We start from the raw sequence: 16,434 nt of genomic DNA on the forward strand, positions 1-16,434 counted from the left end.
TGTTGCACGTCTGTTGCTTGGTTATTTTATTTGTTGTATGTCCGGCAGCCCTGTGCCTGGCAGCGCACATTGGCTGAGCCTTGGCTCGTCCATGAAGCTCATTGCAGGATCGGGGCCTTAGACTGTAAGCGCTTCAGGGCAAAAATTGGCTCCTGTTACTACATATCTAGCACAATGGGGTCCCGGATCCTGATCTCGGGGACTCAGAGCTACCATAACACACATAAATAATCGGGCAATGAAACACACCCTCCACAATAAACTGCACTGTTTGGAATCAGCCTATAGAAACCACGCAGGTTTATTTGGAAGGGAACACGCAAATAAAATGTAAACCCGAGAGGTGGCCAAAGGCCCAGCTCTGCTGGGGAAGGAGGGACTTTCCCCAGCCGCCTGCACCCCACAGCCAAGATTTTGCCATGAGCTCCGTGCGGAAGCAGGAGCCGCATTTCGGGGGCTCGGAGCTCAGATCCAAACACCGAGGGGTTTGTTCGCCCATCCAGCGGCCCCGCACGCACTTGGAAGAGCCTCCCGGGCAAGTCCCGAGCCCTTGCCGCTCCTGTCTATCCCGAGAAGCCGGAGCCTGAGATTCCTTCTCCCGCCGGAGGCAGAGACGCTTCCCGGCCCAGGACAGGCTAGCCCAGGGGCAGTCAGCCCAGCAGGCTGCTGGCGGTGGAGAGGAGAAGGGCGGCGTGGGAACACCGAGAGGGGCCGGGGCGGGAGGGCCTGAGCGAAGCGAGGAGGAGGAGCTGGGAAGCAGGGGGGTGTGGAGGACGGAGGAGGGGCCGGCGGAGAGGGAGGGACTCAGCCCTGCTCTGCAGCGCGCAGTGGGGGACTGGGCACCGGGCAGCAGCCGGAGGAGGGAGGCGCGTCGCTCCGGAGCGCACGGAGGGAACCCGGGGAACGCAGCGCAGCGCATCCACCGCAGCTCGTCCGGGCACCTGGGCTTCCAGCCCCCGGGATCGGCGGAGTCTAGGGGGCGTCGCGGCCACTTGTGTCTTCCCCGGGGGCCGAGCCCCTTCCCGGATCTACAGCGCACGGGGGCCCCCTTGGCGAGATGGAGCCGGGGCTGTGAGCTGGGGCGGCTCGGGAGGTCTGCGCGCCTCCAGCCCCGGCCAGGGCTCTGCGCCTATTGTTCCCAGCAGCCGGCGCCGCTGGGGGATTGTGTCCCCGCGGCAGCTCCGGGGGCACCGAGCGGGACCGGCCCCGCCTGGAGCGGCCGCTCCCCCACTGGACCCCGCGGACTGTGCCCAGCCGGACCGGTGAGTAGCTGCTGGAGGGAGCGTCCCACGCGGCTTCCCACCCGCCCCCCATGCCCGGGAGGCGCCATCGCAGCTGCGGGCAAACTTTCCCCAAACTTTGGGACTCGCTCCTGGGGGGGAGGGGGGCGTGGGCGGACGGGGGGCGGGCGCCTCTGGGGTCTGTCCCCGTGGGGGCGGGGCTGCTGAGTGAGACCGGAGTGGGTCAGAGGGGGCGCCCCGCTCAGGGCTGGGGGCCTGGCCGTGAAACGCTGCGGAGAGCGCCCAGGGCTCTACCCCGGCCCGCCCTGCTCCCCGCGGGAGGGTCAGTGTCCGCCGTGGGGCGGTGATGGAGGCTGGAATGCACCCACTGCTTCCAGTCCCCGCGCCAGCCTGGGGCATGGGGCCCCGGGAGGGAGCCGCCAGACCTTGCTCAGCCGTGGCTGGGGCAAAGCCGCGGGGGCTGGTTCCGGCCCCGTCCCGGCCTGCGGTGCCAGGTGCCCGGGGAGCAGGGCGCTGGGAGCCCGCAGCAGCCTCCGGCTCTGTGCTGGGCAGAGTTCGCAGCGCCCCTGGCACGGGCCCGATCCTGGGGGCAGCCCAGCCCCGAGCAAACTTACCGGTGCGCGCGGGCGCCTGCAGGATCGGGCCCTGCGACTGCTTCTCCCCCAGCGGTGCCCCGGCCGCAGGGAGCCCCGAGGTGGATGTGTCCTGGTAGCACCCACCGGGGGGAGTTGGGGGCACTTCTTGGTGCTGTGCCTGGCCCAGCCTGGCCACCAGACCTCCCCAAAGGAGGGCAGACTGCTTAGTCCCATGGGCAGAGCGAACCCGGGGGACCCGCGCTCCTTTATAGAACAGGAGAGCCCCTGTGCTGGGGGAACATAAGAGCGGCCATACTAGGGCAGGCCAAGGGTCCATCTGGCTGGGGCCAGGCGCTGCAGAGGGGATGAACAGAACAGGGCGATTTATGGAGTGATCCGCCCCCTGCCATCCAGTCCCGGCTTCTGGCAGTCAGAGGTGAAGGACACCTTGAGCAGGGGGCTGAATTCTCCATTTCTGCAGCAGGGCTTTAGAGCCAGCCCTGTGCTGGAGTTTGCAGGGAGGGATTTGTTCCTCTCTAGGCCACGGGGAAAGGTGGCTTCAGAGTTCTTGTAGGGCAGGCGCCACCGGGGTCAGGCCACTGCCTGGTTTTCGAGGAGCCCTGGAGAGCCTGTGACTGGAAATGAAGAGGGGGAAGTTGTTTCTTGACCTTGTGTAAACTCTCTGGATAGTTGGCACCTGGTAAATGTTTCTCATATTGATTATTGCGAACTTAATGGCAGGCATGCCATAGTTCAGGGAGCACAGGCAAGTGGCTAAGGAATTCCTGTCTGAATTGAGCAAAACCCAGCAGCAGCCTCCTGAGATGGTGTGGGCAGATTCAGAGCATTGAATCGGGCGTTCTCCTAGACATTCACTGGATGGGCTGCTGCTCCCCACATGCTCCCCGAAGGAGCGTGCATTGTGTCACTGCCCTGCAGTCCTGCTTTGCTTTTTTCCATTCTCCCATTATAACCGAGCGAGTGAGGCCAGTTTTAGGGGTTCGGCTTGATGCGAGATTCTTGGGATTTATGGAACTGTTTTCTCACTGGGACCTTAAGAGCGTTGCCTTAACGCATAAAATAAGGCCTGCCTTTTAAAAGAGGAGGGTTTTCTGAGCCAAAAAAGCTTCTTAAGGTACAAAGTTTAGTGCGGGAGGAAAATCTCTTCTGCATTGAAAATATTCCCTCTGGTTTCAAGCTTGTTGATTTTGTCTCCGTAATGGAATAGCACTTTCTCTAGATATGGTCATTAAGCTAAATGTTTCCTTACTCTTCCTTAGCAGATGTACTCTGCATAGTTGAATGTCTGAGGAAAGTTTTTAATACCTGGCACACCTAGACAATTTAGCCAAAAGTTTCTCCAGCCTTGCTTTACTATTCTATATTTAGGGCTGATATAAAGCATCCCCATAAAACACTGCTGTGTAGTTTTCCAGTCCTGCTAATCAGTGGCACCCCAGCGATATCCCTCCTATCTGAATCATTTTTGCAGGCATGCAGTGTGCTAATGCCCTGTAATGCAGATGCCCGCCTGGGCTTCTCATGCCTACTAATGTCTTATTTACACAGTTCTCCTTGCTAAAGCGGAAGTTTGTTGAAGCCTGTATTGGCCCTCTGGGGAGGCACTGGCTGGAGTATCTCATTAAGGTGGTCCTGCTGTAGATCTCGCCCCTTATGTTAGACGGTTTGTTAGCAAGTCTAAAAAATTTTTGGCTGTGCTTTGTCCTCCCTCCTGTAACACACTAAGCTGCACAAAGCAAATGAGGTCCCTGTTTGTCCTTGGTCACGAATGAGAAATGGCCAGAAGTAAACTCTTCATTGAGATTCTCCAAGCTCTGCATGCAGCTGTATCTCGGGGCTGATCTTAAGTGAACTTGTTTTCTTGAGGCCTGGCCTTACTTAATGGATCCTGTGTGCCCCAGGTTGGGACACTGAATCTGCAGTTTCCATCCCTCGACTGCCAACACAGTCAGTCTCTCTTTCAGAAACAAAGCTACAAGAAATTCCTGGATGTTCCCTTGACAGTGCTGCGGCTTCTCTGTCTGCTCCAAATGGACGACATTTCATTTTAAAATGCACTGCTAAAAATGTATAAAATGATAGCTGCTGGAACTAGGGGTGCGGGGGGTGCTCTTGCACCCCCGGCTTGAAATGGTTTCCATTATACACAGGGTTTACAGTTTGGTTCAATGGCTCTCAGCACCCCCACTACACAAATTATTCCAGCACCCCTGAATGATAGGGGCCTTTCCCTTAGCTTCCGACAAGGGGTTTGTCTGTATGTCTATAGAAAGGATGGTTGTGCTGGTGCAAACCTCTAGTGATGAGGTGCCAGTGTAAAGTGCGGTTTGAGCCCCGCAGTGAGATGTGCCACACCAGAGTAGCTACATTGATGTAAAAATCCCTGATGTAGACAGGTCCTTCATACAGAGAACTCGCCCCATGGGAAAGCTTTGCACTTGCCTTTGCTGTGAGAGCATGAACGAATGGTTTGGCATTTTTGAAATGCATCTTTTAAGATGTTTGAACATTTCTGGAGTTGAGTGAATAATTCTTAACAAATTAAAACAATGCTGCCAAGTCTCACCATTTCAGCACAGTTCATGATATTTGATGCTTTTCTTCAAGCCCTGCTCCAGCACACATGCAATTGCATGGGAATATCTGTTTTGGGGGTTTTTAAAGTAAGTTACTACCCTCACTGGTTACCTAGAATATTTTATAAACACAAGCCCTAAAGGCTCCAAAACCAAGGAAATTCAGAAGAACCCAAGGGTTTGGGGTTTTTTTGTTTTTTTTAAATCTCATGATTTTGACTCATAATTTTTGAATGCTTGAGTTGGGAATACTGCAGATAATATAGTCAACAAATTTTGATGTTTTATTCACAAATTCATCATGAGTGGATGATGAGATTCTATAATTATTCTTTACTCCAAGTTATTCACAAATTTCTTCAGAAAATAATCAGGTTGTAAATGCTCCTTATTTGCATTGTGGTGCCTGGTTTGCTTCTGTGATATTGTTTGTGTTCTCTGATTGGACGACGCATATAATTAACCAACACCATGCAAAATTTGAATGTTATAGTCAATTGTAAAAAGAAAAGGAGTACTTGTGGCACCTTAGACACTAACCAATTTATTTGAGCATAAGCTTTTGTGAGCTACAGCTCACTTCATCGGAAGCTTATGCTCAAATAAATTGGTTAGTCTCTAAGGTGCCACAAGTACTCCTTTTCTTTTTGCGAATACAGACTAACACTGCTGTTACTCTGAAACATAGTCAATTGTGATGCTTGCAATTTATGCTGTGTCGGTTCATGGTATAAATCATCCAATCAAGGAATGCAAACAAAACCATTTGACTTATGTATCTAACCAACGCAGCTCAAAATCTGAATTTTATATTCAATTGTGGTGGGTGCAATTTGTACTGTGTTAGGTACTGAAATCACATAACGGTGTTTCTGTTCTCTGATTGGATGAGTTAGGTAACTAGCTTGCCACAAATTGGTACTGGAAAGCTGCAGTTGTTACAGTTGAATATGTGGTTTCCTTTCGGTGATTTGAACCTGAAGATGTACTCGATTGGACTGTTTGCACTACTAACATGTGTGTGCATGGAAAGGGTTTGTTTTTTAGAGTCCTGAATACATAGGACAGTCAAAATTTGCTTTCCTAGTCAGGCAGATGCAGAGTTACTTTTCTCCCTCACTATTCTTGCAGCTCTAACAAGTTCTCTATGCAAATCACAGTGTGGGGGAGGTGGGGCTGGGGGAGAAGAGGGAGACGGTATCCTGCCAAGTCTTGGCTTTGGTGGGGGATCAGGAGAACAGGTCCTCACATATTTCTTTGGCTAGTGGCCATTTTCCCCACACATGAGCACTTCCTCCCTTAATCTCAGGGGTGGCTGGCATGCACTGGTGCCTTCCCATTGTCTTGCTTGGAGAGGATTAAAATAAATCAAGATAGTCTCTGCCCTGGAATGGTAAAGGACAGAGTGAGGTTATTCCCATGCTCTGCACCACCAGCTCTTGTCCACAGGAACTACAAATCTGTCAGCGTCTGACTCCATCATATTCATGACTCCGATTCCGCTTTAAAATAAGGAACCAGGCTGCTCTCACCAAGCTGGGAAGGGAGCCCTTCATGCTTTCAGGAAAGCTGGTGACTTTATTGTTCCCTTCAGAACCTTGCGTATTTAGCTGTTTAAAAATTTGCCCTGAAGTAGAACCCGTTTTGCTTGCAGTCCCAGCCTGCTGCATCCATGATGCATGTTCTCACAGCATTGTAGCTTCCAGCCTGCTGAAAAGGGCAGTTGGGTTTTGACCAGCTCACAGAGGCTCTAGTCCTTGGTAATTCAACTTCCTCCTCTGCTTTCCAGGACTTGGTGGTCTTCTTCCTTCTCTTTTGTGGGTGTTTGTCTTTATCTCTAGTAGGAAAATATTTGCTGGAATTGAGTGAGTTCATCCTTTCCCCTTCTCTAGCAACCTTTCATCTGGGGAGCTGACTGCATTTTGCAATCATTCAGCTCTCTTGTCAAGCAGGTAAATATGATCAGACCTGTTTCACCGAATGGGGCCTAGAGAGATTACAGCTCATATCCTCTAAAGAGCCCTTTGATTTTGAGTACCCAACTTGAGATCCCCGGGGCCTGATTCTCTTCAGATGCAATGAGTACCCACAAGCCCAGCTGAGGTCACTGAGCACCCACAGCTCTGCACAACTCTGGAAACCAGGCCCCAGGCATCTTTCACTGAGCTCCAAAAACTGAGGCTACTTCTGAAAATGTTGGCTTCAGATTTTGCTGTGGGCAAGTTGGTAGCAGAGCTGGGAACAGACGCCGGGGGCCAGCTGGGCATGCACTCTGACTCTGAGTCCTGTGTCCTGTCCATTAGACAGCATGCCCTGTTCGGGGTAACTTCTGAAATGTTAAAAGTATCCCAGTGTTGTGAAACTGTTCCCTCCCTTCTCTGTCCTGATCCCATATTTCCACTGAGGTGATGAAAGGCAATCAGTTAGATTTTTGCTAGATGGCTGCATCAGACTTGGTGCCTGGAGCAAATTTAGGAAAGTCTTAAAGAGGCTACTGACTGAGATCTTAGTTTACTCATTAGGAATACGCTTTTTATAATCCCCTCCATATTGCTGAAGCCCCTAAGCTGTGAGCCCTTGCAATGTGCTCCTGGAAATGTACACGTGACTTACGGAGACGTTTTCTGCGTGGAAGGATTAAATGCTGTATGCTGCACACTCGGGCATGTATTTTTCCAAGTCTGTGTCTGCTTTAAACATTACTGTTTTCTCCCCTAGACGCTATTAGAATTGTTTTCTCTTGATTTCAGCAAATACTCGGTTCCTGGCTTGTGTGCAGTCCAGCGCGCGGAGGGATGCGGGCGGGGGGAGGGGTTAATTCTGTCCCGGCACTTTGTGGCACTTCCTTAGTTTGCAGTGAGGTTGACGCTTTATTTATCTTGAGACTCAAGTGAAAAACATGCAGCTTACCCTAAGGCCACGCATATTTTCAAGCTGGGTATGTGCTTCCTTCCAGTGTTTGGTAAGTGGTTATCCAGTCACCTGCTTGCCTTTGGGGGGTGGACTTTGCACCCGGTACCTCAACTATGTCCCTGCCACACTGTTCTCTTGGGGATGGGAGACCCCATCTCCCATCACAGCCCTTTGGTCCATGCTTTCCATCGCCTGTTGCGAGGTCTGCCCTTTGCAGCTGTCAGCCTTCTAGGTGGAGATGGGAAGGGATTCACTTCGGAGGCACTGGTTCCTGATCCTCAGCTGGGTGTAGGGGTCACCGTTGGGTGAATTAAGTTATTGCCCAGAGCCCTTTACACCACTGCCGGTTCCTGCTGGCCTGCGGAGGGCGGTTCTGGAGCCAGGACTCTGACCAAAGGTAGCTGCCATGGTAGTGCTCAGTGCTGAGCTGCTGGCCAGTCCTAGTCTTTGAGTGAAGCTTCCGGTTTTGATTCATGCCCGTATTACGGGCCGGTTTTCAATATGGCTCAGCACCCAGCAGCTCCTATGGTTCTTGCTGGGGAAGGAGGAGTCTCCATTGCTTTCAAAGGGGGCGGCTGGGTGTAAAACATCTAGCCCTGTGGCTTTCCCTTATGACCAGCGGTGTGCTGTGACCTGAACTGGGGACGGATTCCTTTAAAGCCGCAGTGAGAGCAGAATCTGCCCACCATCCCACCAGCCTTCCCTTTCTACTGCTGAGCGTTTCCTTCCCCAGCACACTCGCCCCTCCGGCTGGCTTGGTTTCAGGTACTGACAAAATAGAGAATCCCACATGTCAGATATTGAAATCTCCAGCAACCTGTTGTTACCCCCATGTTCCCTAGGGTTGCCAGGCGTCCGGTTTTCGACCAGAACACCCAATCGAAAGGGACCCTGCTGACCAGGCTGTTAAAAGTCTGGTTGGGGTGCTGGCAGACTCCCTACCCAGCTGGGGATGTGGCCAACATGTCCCTCCGGCTTATAGGCGTAGGGGTGGCCATGGGGGCTCCAGGTGCTGCCCCGAGCACCGGCTCTGCAGCTCCCATTGGCTGGGAATCGTGGCCAATGGGCGATGTGGGGGGCGGTGCCTGTGGACGGGGGCAGAGCAGAGGAACTGAAGGGACATGCCAGCTGCTTCCCTGGAGCTTCCTGAAGTAAGCGCTGCCCGGAGCCTGCACCCGGAACCCCCGCCTGCACCTCAACCCCCAGTCCTGAGCCCCCTCCTGCACCCAAACTCTCCTGAACCCTTCACCCCGCATGCCCTCCTGTGCCTGAACCCCTTGCCCCAGTCCAGAGCTCCCTCCTGCACTCCAAACCCCTTGGCCACAGCCCAGAGCCCCCTCCTGCACCCCAAACTTCTCATTCCTGGCCCCACCCCAGAGTCTCCACCCCCAGCTGGAGCCCTCACCCCCTTCTGCACCCCAACCCCCTTCCCCAGCCTGGTGAAAATGAGCGAGTGAGGGTGGGGGAGAGCGAGCAATGGAGGGGCGGAGCCTCGAAGATGGGGCTGGGGCAGGGGGCGGGGCAAGGGTGTTTGGTTTTCTGTGATTAGAACGTTGGCAACCCAAAGTTGCTCCCCCCCCAGCCCCTCCACGCTGCTTTACAAAGGGCATGTGGCTCTCAAGCCACTGGTAGGAACAGTGACTGGAAAACCACAGCGAGCAGAGAAGGGATCTGGCCACAGCCCTTTGGAGAGGATCCCCCCACGCCACCCTTGTGCTGATCTGTAGCAGGCACAGGCTGAGGCCGCTCTCTGGTGCTTGGTGGCCTTTCTAGATCACCCTGGTCCCAGCACATGTGTTCTTGGACTTGCTTCTTCTAGTGACAATTCGATTGTCCTTTTTAGGCCTCCCATGGGCAAGTTCCAGGCTTGGTTAGACCAAACACAACCCTACCGTAGTGGCTGGGTTGAGCCCAGCCCACAGGAGTTTGAGGACACGCTGACCTGGGAGTTGAGTTAGAAGCTGCATCCCTGTCGAGTCCCGAAGCAGCCTTAGGTTTTATCTGCAACATTAAATTGTGATCACTAGATTCCCTGACTGAAAAGGCCTGGAAACCAGCGTGTCTTGAGGGACAGTGGGACATGGTGACTGTTAGCATATGCAAGGGTAAAATACCACTTGATTCCTTACGAGAAATAGTACACAGCTAGAGGGGCTGTGAGCAGAGTGTGGGCCTTGATTGGATACCCTCTGACTCTTTCCTTTGGAACCAGGGGCACATGCCCTAAGGGTGAGCAAACAGGAATGGGTAAAGTCAGAATCCTCCATAGCCCTGAAATGTCCAGAAAAAATGCACGTTCGCTCTGGGTTTGCAGCCAAGAATTGACATGCCCTTTGTGTGCTGAGCCCGCTCTCTTGAGATTTCCAGCTCGGTTTGGATGATTCGAGGAGGTTAGATAAAACTCTAGGTGCTTGGATGCTTTCTCCGATACCATCGTGAGGAAGAGCATTGTAGAAAACTCGACAGCTAGGTCTAAGCTGGGAACCTTTTGAAGTTTGCCCATCTGTTGTGTATATGTGAGCAAAGGGTGTGGGAGCAGATCATGCCTTTGTGGGGCCTCCAAGCAATGAGAGGATGTCTGAGCTGCGTTACCAGCGTGTGACCCTGAGTGGATGTGTGTGTGTGTGTGTGTGAATGTGCGGTGTGTGTGATTCTGCTGGGGAGGGTGTGCACAGGTAAACTATGTGTGCATGCTCAGTGTCTGGTTCTGCCTGAGTGAGGGCATCCTGGTGTGGGAGGGCACATGGCTGCACACGCGATCTGTCCGCTGTTTTAAATAGAAGTGTGGGTGTAATTGGGCCTGGTTATAATTGTAGCCTCTGCAGCCAGGTCTCTAAGGGGCACTTAGGTATGGTTTCTCTCTTAGCATTTCCATTTTTAGTTGTTGAAATCTTCCCCTGAAAAATAAAAACTCCGCAGAGTGCCCCGGGAAGGATAGGGTAGGGAAGGATAGAACTGAGGGTAGCACTAGGTTCCACACGCTGGAACGAGCTGATGGGCAGCCCTGTTCACGTTCCGGCCCTTGGGAATGAACCATTTTCGGTTCAGATTTATAGAAAAGCTGTGCAAACACCGAGAAGAGTCACATCTTTGTTTGTATAGGTACAAATGCTCTCCCGGCTTCCTCACCTCATGAGCCCAGGGCCTCGGCACAGAACAGACCTGGGGCGCGTGAGGGGTGGGGCAAGGCAGAAGAGCCGCCCAGACATGGAGGGACGTGTCAATAGAATATAGGCGCTTCTGTAGCAAAGCTCTGTTCCTGCCGGTGATGGGCGTGCAACTCAGGACAAGCCCTTCCAATAGGGGGAGTTTTAGCTTTAAAAAGGAAAGTACCAGGCCGGTAAGTCCCAGTCTTGCTCCTCCCTGTAAACTCCTTGGCTCTGGCCGCCTAATTGCTTTTCAGTGCTGATTTTGGTTGCACTGGATGGGCTGTTTGGTTAGGCGCCAGTGGAAGAGGTTCCTCTCCTTCTATCTCCCTGTTTGCCTGTCTCTGCTCTGCTGAGGGGCTGCTTCTTTCCAACACTTAACGGAGCGTCAGTAGGTCACTTCCCTTCCCATTCTCTGATCTGCGTTGTCACTGTTTCTCTGTCACTTTTTCCAGCATCAGTCAGGGGACAGATCACTGCTGGTGACTGATTCTGGTGATTCTCCATGGAAGTATTCGGTCCTGGTTAGCTGAGCAGGAAGCAGCTCCCCTTGACTCAGCTGAAATGAGCCGTCTCGGAGGTGCATTAGGGGAAGAATTTTGTGGGGCTTTGTGCCAGCACTGACTCACTTTGCGTGAGCTGCTGCTTCAAGCTATGCTGCCTTCTCCCTGCGCGGGCCCTGGCAGAGCACGGCACTCAGGAGAGGCCTTCGCGAGGACAGTCCACATTAGGACATGTTCCGGGCAGCGTGTGCGCTCGATAAACAAAACCACTTGGAGACGGAAAATAATTTCCAGAAATACCAAAGACTTCTTTTTCCACAAAGAATTCCCTCCCTCTCCTAACCCCGGGTAAATTGTTAACATTCAATAAACTATTTTAAGACTCGCTGCCTGGCGCCTGAGCATGCCGGTGCGCGGAGATAAAGCCGGTGTTTGTCTGTCGGGTGCCGGTGTTTGCCGTCCAAGCGCCTGTATCAACACACTGCCCCTAAACCCGAGCCACTTTGCAAAGCAGGATTGCCTTTGAGAGCCGTTCTCAGGGTTTTGGTGGCACAAAAGCAGAGAGCCCCGAGCTGAAGAATCTTTTTAAAGTTCAACTAGGAAAACTACAGCTTCCATTCAGGTTATTTTCCACTGCCTTGTGGCTCTTCAGAAGAGCATCGATATCATCATCCGGATAATAACACACAGTTCTACACCGACAGCACATCCCAGCCCCAGATCTCAAGTCACTTTGCAATCATTAACGAAGTCTCACATTCCCATCCACCATGCTGGTAGGTAAGATATAGAGAGGCGACTTGACCAACTGCTGGATGGCACCCACATCTGGGGCTAAACACAGCCGCTGTTTAACCAAGCACAGTAGAATGACCTGATGTTTTAGGACAGGAAGTGAAGAATCTTATGGCCAACTAAAAGGCAGGGGGGCGGTTCTGAAGGCAGAATGTAATCAGTTGGGTATGTCTCTAACATGCTGGGTCTGTGACAGTGCCCCTGGGACCATTAATGACTGAGCGGTGAGGGGACCGTGTCTTTTATGCCATTGCAAAGTCAAGGGTGGCGCTTAGAAGGCAGGGCTTAGCCCTCTGTTTTAACCCCGTTGTGGAGGGTGTTGGCCAGGGACGGCTGAGTGGGTCTGTGCTTTGGAGTCTAGGATGGGGCCCAGTCATGGGTCTCTGAGCTGCCTGCAGGAAGACTTGGCACTGAAGGCAGGGCTAAATAGAGGGCATGGCAATGGGCCAGGAACCTGAGTGCTGACACCCCACACGCTTAAATTGGGGTGGTGCAGCCCATGGAGACTACAGGTCCCAGAACACACTGCAGCCAGGCTGCTCATCTCAGGGTGGGACACTGCAAGCTGGGAATGATCAGCCTCCAAGCATTAATGATGAGGGCTGTTGAGGAGCTCCGTGGGCTGCCTTTGGCTATTCCCCCTTAGTGAGCCACCCCTCTGAAAGCTATTGACACCACCAGCTACAGGCTAATTCTTAACTGCAGGGCGCTTGGCATCCACTCCCTTAAGGGGGGGTGGGGGTGGACTCAGCCATCCACTCCCTTAAGGGGGCGTGGGGGTGGACTCAGCCATTGAATGCTCCCAGTTCACTCTCAGTCACAGAGGATACAATCTTTGGCCAAACGCAGCCCTTGGCCCAGCCCTCCCTGACCTCACTGGGAGCTGCTCTCGTTCACGGGAGGGCTGAACTGGGTCTCGTTGGAACACAGTGACTGAACCTGTGTCAAGCCGCACAGCTTCACAGCTGCCCAGATGCAGCAGGGCTGTGCTCAGCTTTATCCAGGCAAATTTCCACTTCCCCTGGTGTCTTCAGCCTTGGCCCCAACTGCTGGTTTCAGTTTGGTTTATGTGTGTGTTTCATTTTTAGAATCAAAACGTGTTTTTTAGCCCTTATCAGTCCAGACTGTCCTGCCCATCTCCGTGCTGCGGGGTGGGAGATCAAGAGATCTTCTGCACTTGGTATCCTTAGGTTAGGAGCAAAAAGCTAATGGATGCAAATTAACCCGCTGGTTCCAGAAGTCTGGGTTTTCCAATTCCAGTGATCTGGAGACAAAAACCACGGAAGTCAAATCCTGAAGCTCTCTGCTTCTTCACAACAAGCTAGGCATGTCACTCAGTGGAGATCAAATGCCATTTATTGGAAGAGTGCGCATCGGTGGGGGTGAATTGGAAGGGCCTTGCTGGGTCATACTGCAAAACCTGTGTTCACAGAGCTCTACGCAGCAGAACCTCTTCCGTCTAAACAGAAACAGGGATGCAAAGTTTGTTTGTTTGGTTTTGGTTAATGGGAAGCTTTGGATAAGAGGAGTTCAGATAAATTTGGTTCTGTTGTGTTACGTGTGTTTGTGCGCTCGCGCACACATCCCTCTCCTTCCCCCCTGCTTATGTTCCTGATTAGAGCTGGAGACTATTGAAGGACAGTTACTGTTCTGTTTTTTTCAAGCCCTGCTCCAGCACACATGGAATTGCATGGGAATATCTGCTTTCATTGCGTTACTGTTGGGTGGTGCTGGTGGGGTCACTTGTGTTGCACCCCAGTGGTGGGTGCAGATATATCTGGGTCAGTTTCTGAAGCTCCTGAATCGCTTTGAGATGAGAGATGCTATAGAAGCAAAAGATCTTGTGAGACTGTGACATAGGCCAGGCCTTTTAAAACTTGTGTGCTTCAAAATAAGCAATGAAAAATGAAAAGCCAAAACTTTTCAGTTAGCAAATGCCGAAACTGGACATTTTGACAGGTTTTTCGGACCTTTTGCCAATGTTTGTTTGAGTCGGGAGGTTTGTCCAGACCCACCCTTTCTGCAAACAGTTTCGGTTTTGGCGAACTGGCATTTTTCTTTGAAAAATTCCCGAGCAGCTCTGGTGCTGAGCCTCGGCAGCTTTATTGCAGCCCAGGGGAAATGCACTTCTGAGAACTGGGTGGCTGCGTTGAGGTGCTGAAACATGGCTTTGGGTGCTTCGCTTTAGGCACCCAAATTTGGAAGTGCAGCCAGACCCTAGGTTCCCAGTGGAGTCCAGACTGAAACGTCACTGTTTATAGATTAGCTGTGAAGGTCACACACACAGAGTGACTTTATTAGTGCGCTGTGGAGCTGTTCTCTTTTGTGGCATATGTCACCCACTGACAAAAAGAGCTGCAAACACTTGTATTTTAAATCAAAGAGAGGGCTAGAAATAGCAGCGACTTGTCCCCATAGATTTGAACACACACAGTTTTTAAAAAAAAAATCCACGTCGGGTGCTGTTTAGTCTGAGAGAGGATTGCCCCTGTTCTCGGCTTGTCGCTGCGCATGGACCTGCGTTACTCCGGATCTAACTCTTCTTGTTTCCTGGTTGGCAGCTGGAAGGCACTGGAAGTTTGGAAGAGAAGATTAAGCGAGCCCCAGCTAGCAAGCAGGCAGTCTCGACTGGAGTCCCCATGGAGTTCCGGAGCCCGGTTGCCAAACAGTAGCAGCAGAACTGGGATGTTTACCTGGAGGTGCCTCCTCTTTTGGGCTGTGCTGGTCACAGCCACGCTGTGCAGTGCAAGGCCGGCACCAACCCTGCCAGACCAAGGTAAGAGGAACCACACCCTTCTGCTCCCGAGTCTCTCTGGCCGGAGTCAAGAGCTCCTGCTGCTAGTGAATAGAAATGTGACATAAAGAGCCCTTTTAAGGGCAGGTCGCGGGGACAAGAGGCACGTCTGTTCTCAGCCCCTTTTCTTTGAGTTGCTGCTCCTGAATGGTTATAAGATACTGGGTGTCTCTGACTTTCTTATGAAACAAGCACAGCCTGTTTTGAAGTCCTGCAGCAGGAACGCTCTCCGCGAGTATGTTGGCTGTTGCAGTGAACGGTTTGTGCTTGTGCTAGGAGAAGACAGGCTTACCTGAGCTGAGAAGCTGCAAAAACGTCTCGGCAGCCGCCAGCTGGCGCTGGCTGGGAAACGGGAAGTATTGCCAAAGGAACACTGCCGTTTGAAGCAAACAAAATAAGGGAATGTTTCTTAAAAAGGGGAAAAAATCAAAAGAAACTTTTTGGAAAAAAAAAGGCCATTTTTCATCTGGAAAAAAAACGTGTGCAATGAAAAATGTTGACCAGGTTGTTTCAAAGCTGATAGGGGTTCCCCCTTGTCCGCGGGAGAGCTGATTCTGTTTCATGGCAATCATTTCCCTCATTCTGATGAGCTGTAGTTGGAGATCAGTGTGGTGACTTCCCCCATTATCTAACAAGACAGGTACCGGCCTTGCCTTGGCTAGTTGTTTTGAAGGATGCTGGGGAGTCTGCGTTGAATGTCGGGGAGTCTGTGTTGTGGCGTTGGAATAACTCATGGTAAAGGGCTCACTGACTTGTGGTCAAGGCACTGCTGGGGATGGAGAGGTTCAGCAGGGGAATGCACTAGCCTGCCCTCACCTGAGAACTGCGTTAGAGCTCTGGTCTGGGTCCTGAGTGACATGAATGGTGGGTGATCCGTCTGATCTCAACTGGCCATGAGTGTGCGTGATGAAAGCACCGTTCCGAAAAGGAGCGGACCGTGGAGATGTTGGGGAACTGGGGAACGTTGCCTGTCGCTTGTTTGTCTGTCATATGTCCGCGGGTTGGCTGAGTTCCTGGCTTTGGCAGAAGCCCCTGGTGCTCCTGGTGTTGCCTCGGGCCCGAGTTCTGATGGTTGTTCAGGTCTTCCAAGCTTTGCCCACACACTCGCTGGGTGGTAGCAGAGCGAGTGCTAACTCGTCCCGTTGCTGCAGCACGGGCTTCCCACAGCTGAAGTGGCTTTTTCCTGGGGCTAGAGACCAGGTCCCCCAAACTCGAGCTTCCCACTTGTCTCTAGTCACCATTTGTTACTAAAGGATATCTGATGGGTTTGGCTCCCAGGCAACTCTGCTATTACCAGTCACAGCCCCTCCCCTGCTCTTTGCCAGTAGCTATGAACAAGACCCATGGGAACCTGCCTCTCCCCGGCTAGGCTGGGAGGCTTGTGTTTCCCTTCTCCCCCTGTAATTTTCTGTAACCTGGTGGCATGTTGAGGTGTAATGGCCACGTATTAATGGGCCTGGACCAATGCCAGCCTGGGCGCTGCAGGCAGCCCCCCAAAATCGAGTAACGCTAGAGCATTTCAAAGCCTGGGTTTTCCCCACAGCGAGGCAGAGAATAAACAGACCAGTCACCAACGCGCAGGCGTTCTGACTTACTGCATCTTGGCGTGAACTACACAAGAATGTTCTGTGGGGCATTTCTGTCTTTAGGACTCATTGTTCCCCCTCTCCACCCGTCCTCTTCCTCCCTCCCAAACCCCAAGGTACTGTGTGCTTGGCATCCATTTTATGTGCCTACCATGGGGGCTAATTGTTCCACACATGCCCCAGGATAAAGAGCAGAAGTCCCAGTGCTGATGTCTCTCTGCAGTGATTGGTGGGTTTGTCTGTCTGCGGCTGATGGCTGAGAGGGGAGGAACAGGGCTGTAACC

The 16,434-nt window shown here is 52.4% G+C and overlaps 1 protein-coding gene across 9 annotated transcripts in view; it reads left to right on the forward strand.

Moving 5' to 3' along the window:
• The first annotated feature begins 802 nt into the window (after positions 1–802).
• FGFR1 (fibroblast growth factor receptor 1) overlaps positions 803–16,434 on the forward strand; it is an 86,677-nt gene continuing 71,045 nt past the window's right edge. For all 9 annotated transcript variants that reach the window (XR_006287532.1, XM_043536311.1, XM_043536309.1 and 6 more), the window contains exons 1-2: positions 803–1,262; positions 14,332–14,546. Coding sequence is in view for 8 of the 9 variants with exons in the window: in XM_043536311.1 (XP_043392246.1) it covers positions 14,456–14,546 (91 nt within the window). In the remaining variant the exon portion in view is untranslated. The remainder of the gene's footprint in view (positions 1,263–14,331; positions 14,547–16,434) is intronic.

This window comes from Chelonia mydas, chromosome 26 (assembly GCF_015237465.2).
Source record: "Chelonia mydas isolate rCheMyd1 chromosome 26, rCheMyd1.pri.v2, whole genome shotgun sequence".
Classification (NCBI taxonomy): Eukaryota; Metazoa; Chordata; order Testudines; family Cheloniidae; genus Chelonia; species Chelonia mydas.